The sequence below is a fragment of the Phyllosticta citriasiana genome (genome assembly GCF_038021145.1).
Source record: "Phyllosticta citriasiana strain CBS 120426 chromosome Unknown IWZ02scaffold_16, whole genome shotgun sequence".
Taxonomy (NCBI): domain Eukaryota; kingdom Fungi; phylum Ascomycota; class Dothideomycetes; order Botryosphaeriales; family Phyllostictaceae; genus Phyllosticta; species Phyllosticta citriasiana.
The window spans coordinates 555,933-569,694 of NW_027117293.1; the positions used below are offsets into that span (position 1 = coordinate 555,933).

At 55.5% G+C, this 13,762-nt stretch overlaps 2 protein-coding genes across 2 annotated transcripts; one reads left to right on the forward strand and one right to left on the reverse strand.

The window, feature by feature from the left end:
- Positions 1-290: 290 nt before the first annotated feature.
- IWZ02DRAFT_98626 (uncharacterized protein) lies at positions 291-1,404 on the reverse strand. The gene is made up of 2 exons (XM_066771498.1): positions 1,141-1,404; positions 291-1,084 (listed from the first exon to the last, which is right to left on the reverse strand). Exons 1-2 carry the CDS (start codon positions 1,238-1,240, stop codon positions 435-437), a joined length of 750 nt encoding a protein of 249 aa, XP_066618796.1. The 5' UTR covers positions 1,241-1,404; the 3' UTR covers positions 291-434.
- Positions 1,405-1,569: 165 nt separating this feature from the next.
- Positions 1,570-13,356, forward strand: IWZ02DRAFT_494245 (uncharacterized protein; the record flags this gene model as incomplete). Its single annotated transcript, XM_066770008.1, has 3 exons — positions 1,570-1,830; positions 1,878-10,622; positions 10,675-13,356. The coding sequence occupies 3 exons, from the start codon at positions 1,570-1,572 to the stop codon at positions 13,354-13,356; spliced, it is 11,688 nt and encodes a 3,895-aa protein (XP_066618797.1).
- Between the last annotated feature and the right edge of the window lie 406 nt (positions 13,357-13,762).

The window sequence follows — 13,762 nt, forward strand, 5'->3', positions numbered from 1 at the left end:
TGGGACTGTTTGTATTCAGTTTCTAGTTTTTTCTTTTTAAGAGCGATCGAGCTGCACTTGTTTTTCAGTGGTTGGTAAGATCTGATTCTCGATTTTGCTGCATCTTTGGCCTGGGAAAAGGGAAATGGAGTACAGAATGCGTGCATTTTTGGTCATGTACATTAGATTGCTTTGGTCATTTGTCGGAAAATTTTGATATGACCAATTTATTCTCTTTAAAGACGGTTGGGTTGCTTTCAATCTCCAACTTTTAAATGGGGGCTAGAATCCTCTTACTGCATCGATTGGCGCGGAACGAGGGAAACGAAGAGAGACGAGGAGTTTTATTATGTACATTAGGTTGCAAATTAATTGATGAGAAGTAACGAGAGAATCTGAGCACAAAACCAAATCACCTAGCCCTTGAGTGCGTCTTCATCGAGAAGAGCAGTCGCTTAGTAAGTGATGGAGACGATCCGAGCGCCTTCCCCGCGTTTGCCCGGTTTGACGGCACTCTCAAAGAGCCATAACCCGACATCGTCTCTGCTAATTGTGTATCCAATCTGGGGCTCCTTGTCGCTGCCCACCCGTATCTTGTCCATCGATGTCGTTGGGCCGTTTGTCAACAGGCTGGGCCGGATGATGATGGCGCTGTCAATGGCGCGCTCAGCCTCAGGCTTCCGCGTCTCGGCCACAATCATGTCCTCCATCACCTTCTTGTCCTTGTGTGGAACCGCCAACAGCCAATGGTACAAAGGCATCATGGCAATTGGAATGTCACGTCCAGTATTGCTGATTCCGGTCGTGCTGAGGACCACCAGCTGAGGCCGCGGCCCTCCGAGGCGACGGATTGCATCGAAGATTGTGCGAGTTGCGTCCTGGCAGATGGTCGGGTCGTCCAAGGTTGGCTTGAGAGGATTCGGTGTAAACTGCGGTTTGCCACCGACACCAGAGATGACAATATCAACGGCGGGCTCGAGGGTGCGGTAGACAGCTTCAGGATCCTTGACGGAGCCGGTGACGATGCGGAGGTGATTTGCGATGGCCGCGTCGGAAACGTTGCGCTCCTTCAGGATGCCGAGTAGCTTCTGCTCACTACGAACCACTGCAATATCGAAATCAGCGCCTTGCTGTCTTATCCTGGGAAGCAAAAGCACAAACGCGTCGAGCATTGATAGCCGCCTTGCAACGCGAGAACGAGGCTCGCCGCGACGGAGCCGCCGGTGGAACCGAAAAAGGCAAGACGGAGAGGTTGCGCCATGTTTATCAACAACAACAGATTATTTTGCGGAGTGGTCCAGCCTTGGTCGTTCGCGCTGCCGTCTTTTACGCCGGAGTGGCGGAGCAATGGGATGTTCGTCCGCGCTGCACGTCGCGCTCACGATTCGGCCCTCCGTCCCGCAGCGGCGGCGAGATACCCTGCAGTCCGCCTGCTGACGGATAGCACCGCGGACACCACCACGTCCAATCGAATCATTGTCTCGACCAGAGGCAATTCGAGTTTTCTTATATTCGAGTATATTTTTCTCTGAATTGCAGGTATTCCAATTTGTATCTCGTCCAAACCCGCCCTCCCGCTTTTCCCTAATAATGTCTACCTCAAGCACTCCTAAAGCATCTAGCGAGGCCTCTAGCCCCAGACTAGCTGCCTCGCTGTCTTCGCACAGCTCTGCCCCTCCCACCGAGGACCCCTCTGTCATTGTGGGTCTGGCCTGCCGTGTGCCGGGCGCCCAGAACTACCGCCAGCTATGGGACCACATTGTTGCCCAGAAGGACATGCGGCGCAAGATGCCCGAGGACCGCTTCAATGTGGACAACTTCTACCATGTCGATGGTGCAAACAAGGGAACAGTGAGTTGCTCTTCATCTTTGGCATCTCAATCACTAAAAATTTGCAGACAAATTCCAAATGGGGTTATTTCCTTCAACAGGACATTGGAAACTTTGATCCTGGTTTCTTTGGTATCTCTGGCGCAGAAGCCGAGGCCATGGACCCGCAACAGCGGTTGCTGCTAGAAGTTGTTTACGAGGCACTTGAAGACGCCGGAATCACCCTCGACGAGATCAGCGGCACGCAAACCTCTGTCTACTGCGGATCCTTTACCAACGACTACAATTCCATGGTCACGAAAGACCTTGCACATTATCCCAAATACACAGTCACCGGAACTGGCAATGCAATCCTTTCCAATCGAATTTCCTACTTTTACAACCTCCACGGCCCAAGCGTGACAGTCGACACGGCCTGCTCTTCATCGCTGGTCTGCTTTCACCTTGGCAACCGCTCTCTCCACAACAAGGAAGCCGACATTTCCATTGTCGTGGGATCTTCCCTTCACTTCGATCCCAACATCTTCATCACCATGACCGACCTCGGCATGCTTTCAACCGATGGTCGTTGCCGAGCATTTGACGAAAAGGGCTCTGGTTATGTTCGTGGTGAAGGTATCTGTGCTGTGGTTCTCAAGCGCCGCAGCGATGCAGAATTGAGCGGGGACAGAATTAGGGCAGTCGTGCGCACCACCGGAGTAAACCACGACGGTCGTAAACAGGGTATTACATACCCAAACACGGACGCCCAGGAGGCGCTTATCCGGGCCACGTACGAGAATGCCGGGCTGGATCCCGCCGAAACCCAGTACTTTGAGGCCCACGGCACTGGCACCAAGGCGGGAGATCCAAACGAGACGAGGGCGATTGGTGCAGTGTTTGCTCCCAACAGGAGCGACAACATATTCGTTGGCTCCGTTAAGACCAATATTGGCCATTTGGAAGGTGCATCTGGTCTTGCAGCCGTCGTCAAGACAACCATGGCCCTCGAAAAGGCCCAGATCCCGCCAAACATGCACTTCGAGGACCCCAACCCGGCCATCAAGTTCAGCGACTGGAAAATCACCGTTCCTCAGAAGTTGATGGACTGGAAGCCTGGTCCGAACGGTATTCGCAGGGCTAGTATCAACTCTTTCGGCTATGGAGGAACCAACGCCCACGTGGTGCTCGAGCATTACCAACCGCCTGAGCCCATTGTCGAGGCGATACCTCTTCTCCCCGAGCCTTTGGCACCCATGGTTGCCCAGAGGCCTTTCCTTGCCCCTCTTTCGGCTCACACCGATAGGGCCGGCAAACTTCAGGTTGCACAACTCATCGAGTACCTGAAGGAGCGCCCAAGCTCAAAGGCGGCCGATCTCGTTCACAGTCTTTCCGTGCGCCGCACTCGTCATACGGCACGGTCCTTCGCCATTGGCAAGGATATTGATGAGCTCATCAAGGACATGAGCGAGCCGCCGCCAGTCGCCAACTGGAGGAACGCTAACACCGCCAGCCCTCGTCTGGGCTTCGTCTTCACCGGCCAGGGTGCGCAATGGTTTGCCATGGGCAGACAGCTCATTCAGCAGTCGCCCCTCTTCAAGCAGACTTTGGAGAAGTGCGACCGGGTGCTCCAATCTCTTCCCGACCGCCCGGACTGGTCTGTCATTGGCGAGCTGTCTCGTTCAAAGGACAGCTCCCAACTTGGCCAGACTCGCTTCTCTCAGCCCATCTGTACGGCTCTGCAGCTTGCCATTGTGAACCAACTCAAGGCCTGGGGAATCGAGCCTTCCGCTTGCGTTGGCCACTCTTCAGGAGAAATGGGTGCTGCCTACGCCTCCGGCATCCTCGACTTTGAGAGCGCCATCATCGCTGCCTACTACAGAGGTCTCTACATGTCCAACTCGACGGAGGTCAAGGACACCGTGCAGAAGAAGGGTGCCATGATGGCCGTTGGTCTGACTGAAGCCGAATGCCAGGTTGAGCTCGAGCCGTACAAGGGTCGCGTTGGCATCGCCGCCATCAACAGCATGTCCAGCATCACCCTCTCTGGCGACGAAGACGCCATCGTGGAGATCAAGGATAAGCTTACCGAGCGCAAGGTCTTTGCCCGTCAGCTCCAGGTCGCTCAAGCTTTCCACTCTCACCACATGGACCCCCTCGCTCCTGGCTACGAACGCGCCCTGGCAGACTGCCCACAATTCAAGACCAAGGAACCATCCTGCCGCATGTTCAGCTCCGTCACTGCTCGTCTAGCTGACTGGCAGAGTATGGGCGGCAAGTACTGGGCTCAGAACATGAAGGGCACTGTCAGGTTCTCGGATGCTCTCACCGGAATTCTCTTGGACGACGAGGACATCCAAAACATTGACCTGCTCGTCGAGATTGGTCCTCACCCTGCACTCAAGGGACCTTCCCGACAGGTCATTCAGTCTCTTCGCCTCGAGGTTCCCTACCTGGCCAGTTTGACCAGGAACGAGCCCGACTACAACGGTCTGCTCCAGCTCGCTGGTCAGCTCTTCGCCCACGGATACTCTGTCGACTTGGATGCCGTCAACCGCGACCACTTCTTGTCTGAGATGGGTCCTAGCGTCAGCGTTCCCACTGGTACCAAGCTGCTTGATCTCCCGACGTACGCTTGGGACCACAAGCGCTACTGGGCCGAGACGAGGTACATCAAGGAACATCGCCAGAGGAAGCACAGGCACTCTCTTCTCGGAGCTCCCGTTCCTGGGTCTGTCGAGGGTCACCCTCGCTGGAGGAACTACCTTCATCTGAACGAGCTGCCTTGGTTGAGCGAGCACGTTGTTGATGGAAAGACCATTTTCCCCGGTGCTGGTTATATCTGCATGGCCATCGAAGCTGCCATTCGCTTGAATGACCAGCCCCTGTCTTCCATCAAGAGCGTTGTTCTCAGGGACATTGTGATCAAGTCCGCCCTGACTCTGAGCGACACTGCCATGGGCTCCGAAATCCTGCTTGAGCTCAAGCCCTTGAGGACGTCTTCCAAGAGCCACTCCGAGGTCTGGCACGAGTTCATCGTGTCTTCGTACGAAGAATCTGGCCGTTGCACCGAGCACTGCCACGGTATTGTCTGCGTCGAGAACGGCGAGCCCTGCGCAGTCCAGACACTTGCTTCCTACCCAAGCCTTGAGGCTTTAAGCAAGGAGACTGTTCGGTCCGTTGGTCGCGATGCATTCTACAGGCATCTCGACAAGCTTGGTCTTTCGTACGGAGAAAACTTCCGCCTCCTCTCTGGAGACTTGGAGAGCGCCACCGGATACGCCATTGCTCCCTTGACGTACAAGCCGCTCGCTGTCGGAAGCGAGGAGCCCTACGACGCCACGATTCTGCACCCCAGTCTGCTGGACGCTGTTTTCCACGTCATTTTCAACGCCATCGAATCCCGTCTCGGCCGTCCGCTCCAGGAGCCTTACGTCCCCAACTTTGTGCGCTCCCTGACTGTCTCGGGCACTTTCGTCAACGCTCCCCTCTTCGAGGACAAGGAGTTCAAGGTATGCTCTTTGACTGAGCTTCCCACTACCAGAGTCGCCACCAACGATCTCTTGGTCTACTCCAAGGATGCTGATCAGCTCCTCGTTGAACTTCAAGGCCTGCAAGTCACTTCCTTGGGCAAGGACGACGAAGACAGCAGTGCCAAGCGCTCGCTATTCTTCAGAAAGCGCTGGCAGCCTTGCTTTGAGCTCATCAAGTCTGGAATGGCGATCTCCTCTCTGGACAGCCTGTCCCACGTCGTTGACCTCTTTGCTCACCAATACCCCGACACCCAAATCTTCCATCTCACTACGGGCGTTGAGAGGACCCAAGATGTGCTCCAGACCCTTGGAGGCACCAGGTACGAGCGACGCCGCTTCAAAAACGTCGAGGTCTTTTCTCCTTCCCTTTCTGCCGAACAGTTTGACGGTCTGAAGGAGCAACGTTCCGGCCTGATTGAGTTTTCCGAACCCAAGGAGAGCAATTACGATTTGGTCATTTTAAGTGCGAAAACGGACCTCAAAGCCTCTTCCCTGGCCAAGGCCGGTGGATACGTCATTTTCGACGGTGTTGATGCGAAGAGCGCGCAGTCGAACGACTTGGCTCAGATCTTCGATTCTGGCAGCCTCAGCGTCTGGCGCAAGCCTGAGCAGAAGGCTGATATTGATGGCACCGTCAACGTCATCATGCCAGAGCAAAAATCAGAGGTTGCTAGCGCTGTTCTCGCTGGTCTGCGCAAGACTCTCAAGGTCCCGGTCACCACCACCACCTTCCCAATCCTGGCCAAGGACGCCCCTCCTGCTGGCAATTTCGTCGTCTTGGCTAGCCTTGGAGACAACTTTGAGACGCCCCAATTTTATGAAGGTGCTCAGGCTCTGCTCAAGGAGGAGGCCGTCAACGCCGTCTGGCTCACGCACGGAGCGACCATGGAGTCCACCAACCCCGAGCACGCCATGGTGATTGGCCTTGCTCGTGTTGCTCACATGGAGAACGAGCAGCTTCGTCTCGTCGTGGTCGATCTCGAAGACAACTTTGCTGCCGACTCGGCTGTCGAGACCATCGCCCAGGCGCTTGACCCCGACTTCAACGAGGACGAGCTCACGAAGCGCAAGGGCGTCCCCTACATCCCCAGGGTGGAGGCAGACGACTCACTCAACTCCAAGCTTCGCAACGGTGTTGGCCACGAGCCTAGACTTGAGCCGTTCGGCGAGAGGCGTCCTCTTGCTCTCAAGATCGGCAAGGTCGGTCTTCTTGAGACGCTTTACTTCGAGGAGGATGAGGAGATCCTCGATAAACCCCTCGCCGACGATGAGATTGAGATTGAAAACAAGGCCTCCGCCATCAACTTCAGAGATATTGCGTCTGCCATGGGTATCATCGAGGACTACAAACTTGGTGACGAGTGCGCTGGTATCGTCATCCGCACTGGATCCAAGGTCAACCCCAGCGACTTCAAGCCTGGCGACCGCGTTGTGGCATGGAGGCCTGGCCAGGGTGCCCACAGGGGCATTGTTCGCAACCCTGCTTCCCTGTGCTGGAGGCTTACCGGTGACATGCCATTCTCTACTGCCACTGCTTTGCCACTGATCATCACCACCGCCTACTACGCGCTTGTCGACGTTGCCAACATGCAGCCTGGTGAGAACATCCTGATCCACGGTGCCATGGGTGGTGTCGGTCAGATGGCGGTGCAGCTCGCCCAGCGCGCAGGGTGCAAGGTGCTTGCCACGGTCGGATCTCAAGCCAAGCGTGATGCTCTCAAGTCCAAATACGGCATTTCGGACGACTGCATCTTCTCGTCTCGCGACGACAGCTTTGTCGAAGGCGTTCTCAAGGCCACCGACGGCAGGGGCGCCGACGTTGTCTTGAACAGTCTTGCTGGAAAGCTGTTGCACGCCGCATGGAACAGCATGGCGCCTTTTGGCCGCTTCATCGAAATTGGTAAGAGGGATATCCACGAAAACACCAAGCTCGACATGGACCCCTTCCGCAAGAACGTCACCTTCGCCTGCGTCGACCTCATCACCATCTTCGAGCTCAACAAGACCCTCGGAGCCCGCATCTTCAGGAAGTGCTGTGAGCTTGTGCACGAAGGCGAGATCCAACTTCCCGAAGTAAAGGAGGTCTCCTACGCCGATGCGCAAGCTGGTTTCCGTCTTCTCCAAATGGGTAAGCACATGGGCAAGGTTGTTCTCGTTCCCCACAAGGATGACCTCGTGCCCGTCCTTCCTCCAAGCTACCGCAACGTCAACATCTTCGACCCCTCCAAGGCTTACCTGCTTGTTGGCGGTCTTGGTGGTCTTGGTCGTACTTTGGCGCAGTGGATGGTGAGGAAGGGCGCGAAGCACCTCGTCTTCCTGTCTCGTTCCGGAGCCGACCGTCCGGAAGCCAAGGTCACCATTGAATGGTTGAAGAAGAGGGACGTCGCCGTTGACGTGTACCGCGGAGACGTTTCGAGCTTTTCCGATGTTGATGGCTGCGTCCAATCGATCGGAAACAAATTGGGCGGTATCTTCCAAGCCGCCATGGTTCTGCAAGACGCGCCTCTCGAGAAGATGACATTCCAGCAATGGCAAAAGTGTGTCCAGCCCAAGGTCAACGGCACCTACAACCTCCACAAGGCTAGTCTTGGCCTCTCCCTCGACTTCTTTGTCTGCTTCTCGTCCGTCTCTGGTGTCATTGGCAGCAAGGCTCAGGCCAACTATGCCGCGGCGAACAACTACATGGATTCGTTGATGCGCCAGCGCCGCGAGCACGGTCTTGCTGGTACCACCATGAACGTTGGTGCCATCATCGGCATCGGTGTTGTTGCAGAGGACATTGCGCTCCAGAAGCACATGGAGCGTATTCGCATGGACCCGGTCAACGAGGAAGAGCTTCTGTACCTCCTCGAAGAAGCCGTCAAGTCCGACAAGGATGAGAAGGTCGACAGCAGGGGTGTTGACAAGCACCAGATCATCACTGGACTGAACCTCTCCAGTAAGGATGTCGACTGGGCCACCAAGCCACTGCAGCGCAACCTCTACGCCAACCACGACTTCAACCAGACCGGCAACGCTTCTGGTGCGACCATGAACCTCACGGCTCAGCTGGAAGCGGCAACTACCCTTGAGGAGAGGACCGCAATCCTTCTCGAGGCCTTCATTGCCAAGGTTGCCGCTGTTCTCGCCACTCCCATCGAGATCATCCAAGCCAGCAACCCTCTCTCTGCCTACGGCTTGGACTCCATTGTCGCTGTCGAGTTCCGCAAGTGGTTCCGCAAGGCTGTCGGTGTGGACATTGCTCTGTTTGATGTCCTCAGCGCCAAGTCCATCAACGCATTGGTCACCAAGGTTGCTGAGATGCTTGCCACGCAGGCCAAGAGCGCCACCACCGCCGCTGCGACCGAATCGAAGGGATCGAAGGAGACCGAAGGCAAGAAAGATACCCAGGTCGTTGCCAAATCCAGCCTGGGTGACATCCCTGTCGCCGACAAGTCTCAACCCGTGCCGCTTTCGACCTTCCAGAGCCGCATGTGGTGGGTGCACAACCTTGCTGAAGACAAGTCTCAGCTCAACCTCTCCATCGTCTTACATCTCAAGGGGCGTCCCAAGATTTCTACTCTCGCCGAAACCTACAGCGAAATCGTCCGTCGCGACGCGATCCTGCGTACTGCCTACTTTGAGGGCGACGAGTTCGCTGAGCAGGAAATCCTCGACAACGTTGGCTTTGAAATGGACTATTTGGACTTGTCGACCCAGCGCGACCAGAAGGCAGCGTTGGAGGCGTTCATCACGGAGTCCAAGAGCCAGGAGTTGGACATTGAGAGTGGTGAGATCATGAGGGCTACCTTGGTCAAGCTGGGCGAGGACGATTTCGCCATCGTCCACATTTTCCACCACATCATGGTCGACCGCGGCTCGACCAAGGCCTGGCTCCAGCGTCTTGTTGCCATTTACGACACCCTCGAGAGCAACAAGGACCTTTCGACCGTCTCCTGGCCATCCATTGGCTACGCCGACTTTGCAATCTGGCACAATGCTCTCCTCGTGTCTCCCGAATTTGAGTCTGAGATCCGCTTCTGGAAGGACGAGCTTGCGGGTGCACCGGAGGCATCCAAGCTTCTGCCATTCGCCAAGGGCGAGAGGCCAATGGTTGACAGCCGCGAACGCGCTTTGCACAAGACCAAGCTGAACCTCAACCTCCTCAACCGCATGAAGCGCATTTGCTCGCAGTCCAACGCCACGCCGTTCCACTTCTTGCTGGCCGCATTCCGTGCCTTTTACTACCGCTACACCGAGGACAAGGACGTTACCATCCTCATGATTGACGGCAGCCGTCCTCACCCTGACTTGGAAGATGTGACTGGCTTCTACGTCAACATGATCCCGATCCGATGCCGTGACGAATGCGAGACCAGCTTCGACGACCTTTTCGCTTCTTGCCGCCGCCGCACCCTCGATGCCATGTCCCACAAAGAAGTTCCATTCGACAAGATTGTCGAAGTGGTTCAGGCCAAGAAGACCACGAGCCACTTCCCGATTGGACAGATTGCCGTCAACTACCAGATCCACGGCGAGATGCCCACTTTCCACGCCCGCGATTTCGACATTGACAATGTTGAATCGAGCGACATTCCCACCGCCTGCGACCTTCAGCTGGAAGCTCTGGCTGTCTCTGACGGTCTCAACCTCAACCTCGAGTACTCCACCGATCTCTACGGCGCTGAGGACATGGAGCGTTTCCTCGACAACTTCTGCACATTCCTGGCCAGCTGCGTCAAGGATCACCGCCAACCAGTCGAAGAGATTGACATGTCTGGCTGCAAGGAACTGTTGCACCTCAAGGAAAAATACTGGAACACTCAGTACATCGAAAACGCCTGGAAGGAGGAGACTGTCTTGACCAAGATTCTCCGTGCTGCTCAGGACAGCCCCAACGCCATCGCCATCAACACTTGTGATGGTGACAGCATCACGTACGAGAAGCTTGTGGACAAGGCGCAGCGGATTGGTGCTGTCCTGGCCAAGTCCGGTGTCGAGCCCGCCCACCGTGTCGCCATTCTGTCGAACCCTGGAGTTGAAGCAATCAGCAGCATGCTCGGAGTCCTTCTCGCGCGCAGCGGATACGTTGCACTTGATCCCACTTTCGCCGTCGATCGTCTTGCTTTCATGGTTTCCGACTCTGCAGCTCAGGTGATTCTGGTCGGTGAAGGATTGCAGTCGGTTGGAGAGGAGGTTGTGAAGAAGGCGGGCCAGTCGGTGCGCCTTGTTGGCATTGCAAGCTGTGCCACAGAGGCAATGAAGTTGGGTCAGTCTCCCGTCTCGAGCCCTTCAGATCCGTTCTACATGATCTACACATCGGTAAGACGGTCAACCATGGCCTTGGGCCAAAGCTAACCTACTTTGATTATAGGGAAGTACGGGAAAGCCTAAGGGCGTCGTCCTCACTCAGTCCAACACGCAGGCGATGCTGAGCACCCTGCAGCGTGATTACGAATTTTCTTCTTCCGACAAATTTCTGCATCAGTCTTCCATCTGTTTTGATCTTTCGATTGTACAAATTTTCTCGGCGCTGACTACCGGAGCCACTGTCTGTGTCGCTTCCCCTGAAACAAGAAAAGACCCGGCGGCTCTGGCCGACTTCATGCGCGACGAGGGCGTCACGGTCACCTACTTCACACCAACCCAATTCGCACTCCTTCTCGAGCACAACTCGACTGCTCTCCACGAATGCAAGGACTACCGAGTTGCATACTTCGCTGGCGAGCGTCTTCCTGTGCGAGTCGCAAAGGCCTTCTACGACCTCAAAACTCCTGCTACCGCCTACAACACGTGGAGCCCAAGCGAGCTCATCGTTCAGACCACCATCCACAAGGTTGAATACCCTGGGGACGATGTCATCAGCATTCCCATCGGATACCCCATGTCCAACTGTCGCCACTACATTGTCGATTCCCGTCTTCATCCTCTCCCGGCCGGCATGATCGGAGAGATTGTCGTTGGCGGTGCTCAGGTCGGTGCCGGTTACCTCAACCGGCCAGAGGCCAACGCACACTCCTTTGTGCTCGACCCTTGGTGCTCAGACGAAGACCGCGAACGAGGCTGGACGAGGATGTTCCGCACCGGAGACAAGGGTCGCTTCCGTCCTGACGCGCAACTTGAATTCCACGGACGCATTGCTGGCGACAAACAAATCAAGCTGAGAGGGTTCCGCATCGATCTCGGAGAAGTTGAGCAGCAGCTCTACAAGAACTCTTTCGAGGGCTCTCAAGGCTTGGTCGACATTTCTGTCGTTGCCCGCTCTGATGACGATTCCGGCTTGGTTGACAACCGAAAGCTGATTGCCTTTATTGTCACCAAGGTTCCCATCAAGTCTCCGGCCGAGCGAGCAAAGTACGTGACTATGCTGCACGAACGCATTGCCAAGAACCTCAACGCCTACATGCTGCCGAGCGGATATCAATTCCTCGATGCTCTTCCCGTCACGATCGGTGGCAAGGTTGACCGTCAGAAATTGCTGACCCGGAAATTGGATCTCGTCTACCCCGGCAGTGAAATCCAACAGACCTCGACCACTGAGAATTCAACCCAAAACGAGAGCCTCGGAGAGAACGAGACCAAGGTACTCCAGATGATCAAGGATGTTGTCGGAAGGGACACTGCAATCGGCCTTCAAGACAACTTTTTTGCCATCGGAGGAAACAGCATCCTTCTCTTGCGCCTGCAATCTAAGGTCAAGCGTACCTTCAAGACGGCTCCTTCGATGCAACAACTCCTCAAGAACCCGACGGCCGAAGCAATCTGCTCGTTCATTCAATCAGGTGGCAAGACTCCTGCTTCCAAGTCTCGCAAGGTCGATGAAGCTGCTATTGACTGGGAGAAGGAATCTGCCCTGCCTTTGTCTCCAAAGTACCAGCTCACTACCAAGTCTTCTGCCATCCAACGCTCTGCCATTCGCACTGTCCTCGTGACGGGTGCCGAATCTTACATTGGAATCCATCTTCTCGCCACCATTCTCAGCGATCAGCCCAACACGACTGTCCACGTTCTTGGATCCGACGAGATTTGCGACAAGGCAGTCCTCCTCCAGGAGTTCAAGACGTATGGCCTGCTCAGTGAGGAGATGGAATTGGCCGTTTTCACTCGCGTCCGTTCTGTTCGGGGTTTCCTTTCCAAGCCCCGCTTCGGCCTCAGCGACTCTCAGTTTGAAGTTCTCGGAAAGTCGGTCCAGGCCATTTACCACCTCGGCGGTCACGTCAATCTGCTCAAGAACTACCGCGACCTCAAGCAATTCAACGTGGGTCCCGTCCTGGACCTCATCGAACTGTCTGGAATCGGAGGTTCTCTTGCAGAAATCCACTACCTGTCGACTTGGAGTGTGCCACACCTTCAGGCCTGGGTCAACGCCAAACTGAGCCGCAACTCCATCTCCGCCGCCGAAGAGGACGTGGAGCACTTCTTGCCACCAGCCACGGACGACTTTGGCTACTTCAAGACGCGCTGGGTGGCCGAGCGCCTGCTCACTCGTGCCGCTCGCCGCGGCTTCCCCGTCACCATCTACCGCGCCTCGGCCGTGACGGCCAGCTCCGCGACCAAAGTCCCCGAACCCTCTGACGGCTTCATCGGACGCATGATATTCGGCATGGTCGACACGGGCCTGATCCCAGCCGACGAGCCCAACAAGCCCGGCTGGGACATCGACTTCATCCCGGTCGACGTGCTGGCGACGACGATGCACACGCTGGCGACGCATGCGCAGCTGGCGCACGACGACGTGGCCATCTTCCACATCGGCAACCCGCGGCCGCTGCCGCTCAAGGACTTGGCCGCGCTCCTTCCGCAAATTCACCCGCACCAGGGCGAGGGCCGGCTCATCCCGCTCGCCGACTGGCTCGAGAGGCACGCCAATTCGCTTGATGAGGATGGCAAGCTCAAGTGGGAGGTGCTGCGTGGCTACTTTAGCAATGGACACACCATGTTTTCGCTCGAGAAGTCGAAGACGGAGATGGCGTTGCAGAAGGTGGGGAAGAGTGTTGTTTGTCCGCCTGTTGATGGCAGGTACCTGAGTGAGGTGTGGGAGAGGCATGCGGAGTAATTTGTCTGTTTTGGATCACTGATTTGTTGTTCTTGTATATAGATTGGTCTTTTTGTTTCTGGCTGTTGAGCTGATATTTCTCTTGGTTGTACAGAGTTTTCTTGCCAATTCTTGCTTCTGTATAGTTTGTTTTAGACTTTCCTCATCTCCATCGTCTTTGTAGATTTGATCAGATTCATACTCTTCACTTCATCACTTGGATCCGACGATGCGTCTCTTGTGTGTTGTGATGTCTGTCACTTTTCTGCTACTCATCTGTGGAGAAATTCTCAGCTGCACGATGCACCTGTAGCTGTCTTTACCAACACAGCATCCCAATGATAAACAGAGCCCCTGAAATCTTGACCAGGGAAAAGAAAAAAAAAAAAATGAAACACGGTTTTCGACATTTCATTTCCAGAGCAAG